Source organism: Gadus morhua, unplaced genomic scaffold (genome assembly GCF_902167405.1).
Source record: "Gadus morhua unplaced genomic scaffold, gadMor3.0, whole genome shotgun sequence".
Taxonomy (NCBI): domain Eukaryota; kingdom Metazoa; phylum Chordata; class Actinopteri; order Gadiformes; family Gadidae; genus Gadus; species Gadus morhua.
In genome coordinates, this window is record NW_021964072.1 from 32,501 (window position 1) to 35,624 (window position 3,124).

Genomic DNA, 3,124 nt, shown 5'->3' on the forward strand with positions numbered 1-3,124 from the left:
CAACACCGTCACAACACCATCACAACACCGTCACAACATCATCACAACACCGTCACTACACCATCACTACACCATCACAACCCCACCCAAAAAGCCCTTTTGACCCTCCTGACCTTCCGTAGGTCCCTCTGGCTGAGGGTCCCGTCCAGGGAGGGGTGGGCGATGGCCTGGATGCGCGCGGCTAGCGTGGTGCCGCGTCGCTCAAGGCGCTCCCTCACCCTCCTGAACACGACCTCCATGAGACCCGGCGCTCCGGCGCCCCCCGGGGACCAGGTGGGGCACTGCGGTGCGCTGGGGGCTGGCCCACCATGGCCTGGTCCAGTGAGGTCTGCTCCTACGAGGTCCGGGCTACCATGGTCGATGCTACCGTGGTCCGGGCTACTATGGTCTGGGCGGAAGTGGTCCAGTCCCGTGAGGTGTGTTCCAGTGAAGTCTGGTCCACTGGGTTCTGGACCGTTGAGGTCTGGTCCAGGGAGATCTGGCCCGGTAGGGTCTGGCCCATCGAGGTATGTACCTATGAGGTCTAGGCTACTTTGGGCTAGTCCATTGAGGTCCGGGCTACCATGGCGTCGGCTACTACGGTCTGGTTTAGTGAGGTCTGGTCCTATGAGGTCTCCTCCAGTGGGCTCTGTTCCAGTGGGCTCCGGTCCACAGTGGTCTTGTCCGATGAGGTCCGGGCGTGGGCTCCCTCTGTAGGGGAGACGGTGGTGTTAGCAGCCTGGTTCCCTCTCCTGTTCAACACCAAGACCCCCCTACAGGACGTCTCCCTCGTGACTGAACCGGTCCAGGGAGCCCAGCTAACGAGTCGCCCGTCACCATAGATCATAGGGATCCTGTACGTTCTGTTCATCCTCATCGAATATTCTGCTAATCTCTAACTAAGTAGGTATCTAACAACCTACTTAATATGGTTTAAGATATACATCCCTCTCTCTCTCTCTCACCCTCCCTCCCTCTCTTCCTCTCTCTCTCCCTTTCTCTACCTCTTTCTCTCTCTTCCTCTCTCCCTCCCTCTCTCTTTCTTACTCTCTTTCTCCCTCTACTTCCCACTCCCTCATTTTCCCTCTGCACCCCCTCTCCCCATATCTCTCGTTCCCTCTCTGTCTCTCCCTATGTCTCTCCCTCTGTCTCTCGCACTCTCTCCCCCGCCCTCCCTCTCAGCATATGGAAACTAAACATTAAGCTGCCAATTTAGTTTAACAAGCCTAACATAAACAAAGGAAAAAGGCAAAGTTCCATAAAAAAGGTGAAATTCAGTACGGTAGAAAGATATGGTAATGAGGCTGATAGAAGTGAGTTTCTCTTGCCATTAACATCTCTCTCCTTCTCCCACATACACACACACACACACACACACAAATGCACACACACACACACACAATGCACACACACACACACACACACACACACACACACACACACACACACACACACACACACACACACACATACACACACACACACACACACACACACACACAGAGTAGTGCAGCCCTTGTCGTTGATTGCTGACTAAACATTTCAGTAAAGTTTCGAGGCTCCCAAAGATAATGACTTTTTTATTTAATGTGTTGAAAGCTCAGCTTGACTACATTAACATTTACCTGTTCCCTCTATTAAAGAAAACAAGGTGTGTTGGAAACTCAATTAAAACCTAACAAGACACAGCAGCAGAATATGTGATATGTTGCGTTTGTGTTTGGCTAATCACTTCAAAAAAAGACCACATCTATTCTTATTGTTTCTAAACTTTTAAGCTGCAAACTTTACCAAGCCCACCAGTAACTATGTTATATGATATTATGCTATCTTCATGTGTACCTGTGTGGCTACTGTATGTGTGTCTGAGTGAGTGAGTGAATAGAAGAGTAGAGTGTGTGAGAGACCGAATAGAGTGAGTGAATGGAGTGTGGGATTAAATAGAGTGAGTGAGAGTGTGAGTGAGCGTGTGAGTGAGTGAGTGAGTAGGCAAGAACATGCCTGCGTGTGTGCATGTGTCTGTCTGCGTTCATGTGTGTGTGTGTGTGTGTGTGTGTGTGTGTGTGTGTGTGTGTGTGTGTGTGTGTGTGTGTGTGTGTGTGTGTGTGTGTGTGTGAGAGACCTACTGGTCAGGGTGTGTGTGTGAGAGGGGTCTGGCGGAGTGTGACCTCATGAGGTCATCGTGGGGCGTCGCCCACCTGGCTCCGGGGTCAGAGAGACGCAGAGCAGCCAACCCAGAACCCAGACCACCTCCAGGGGCCTGTCCCTGGATCAGCACCGCAGCCACACACACACACACACACACACACACACACACACACACACACACACACACACACACACACACACACACACACAGACACACACACACACACACACACACACACACACACACACACACACACACACACAGACACACACACACCACACACAGACACACACACACACACACACACACACACACACACACACACACACACACACACACAGACACACACACACACACACACAGACAAACACACACACAAACACACACTCATAGAGACACGCAAACACACACACACACACACACACACACAAACACACACACACACGTATAGATGAGCATGAGGATGGTATCAATTCTGGTGTGCAGGCCACGGGTCTGGTCCGGCACGGTACACGCACACACACACACACACACACACACATGCACACATGACCACGCTCAAACACACACACACACACCACAATAACATACACACAAAAACATAAACATCCACACAAAGCCGAGCAGCTACCTGTCTCTCTCTCTCCCCTCTCTCTGCTCTCTCTCCTCTCTCTCCTCCCTCTCCTCTCTCTCCCAGGTCGGGAGCAGGACCCCCAGGGCAGGGGGGCGACGGGGGACCCCTGCCCCCGGGCGTGGCCCCCCGGCCGGGCCTCAGCGTCTCCAGGCGGTCCCCGTGGACCAGGCCGGTGTGTCCGGGGTCCAGCAGGTTCAGCAGCTCGCCGACCCGGGCGTGGCCGAGGCGGGGCCCGGGGGGCCGGGGGGCCGGTCCGTCTGGGGGTCTGCCCCGGAGCTGGGGGGGGCACGGCCCCTCCAGGGCCCGACGCAGCTCCGCCCGCGCCACGCCCCCGGAGCCGCTCTGAGGGGACAAGGAGGGGG

At 54.4% G+C, this 3,124-nt stretch overlaps 1 protein-coding gene across 1 annotated transcript in view; it reads right to left on the reverse strand.

The window, feature by feature from the left end:
- LOC115538995 (EF-hand calcium-binding domain-containing protein 6) overlaps positions 1-2,886 on the reverse strand; it is a 16,340-nt gene extending 13,454 nt beyond the window's left edge. Inside the window, exons 1-3 of the mRNA XM_030350194.1 lie at positions 2,760-2,886; positions 2,106-2,245; positions 114-690 (exon numbers count right to left, since the gene is read on the reverse strand). Coding sequence (XP_030206054.1) covers positions 114-690; positions 2,106-2,152 — 624 coding nt within the window. The 5' untranslated portion in view covers positions 2,153-2,245; positions 2,760-2,886. The remainder of the gene's footprint in view (positions 1-113; positions 691-2,105; positions 2,246-2,759) is intronic.
- Positions 2,887-3,124: the final 238 nt, after the last annotated feature.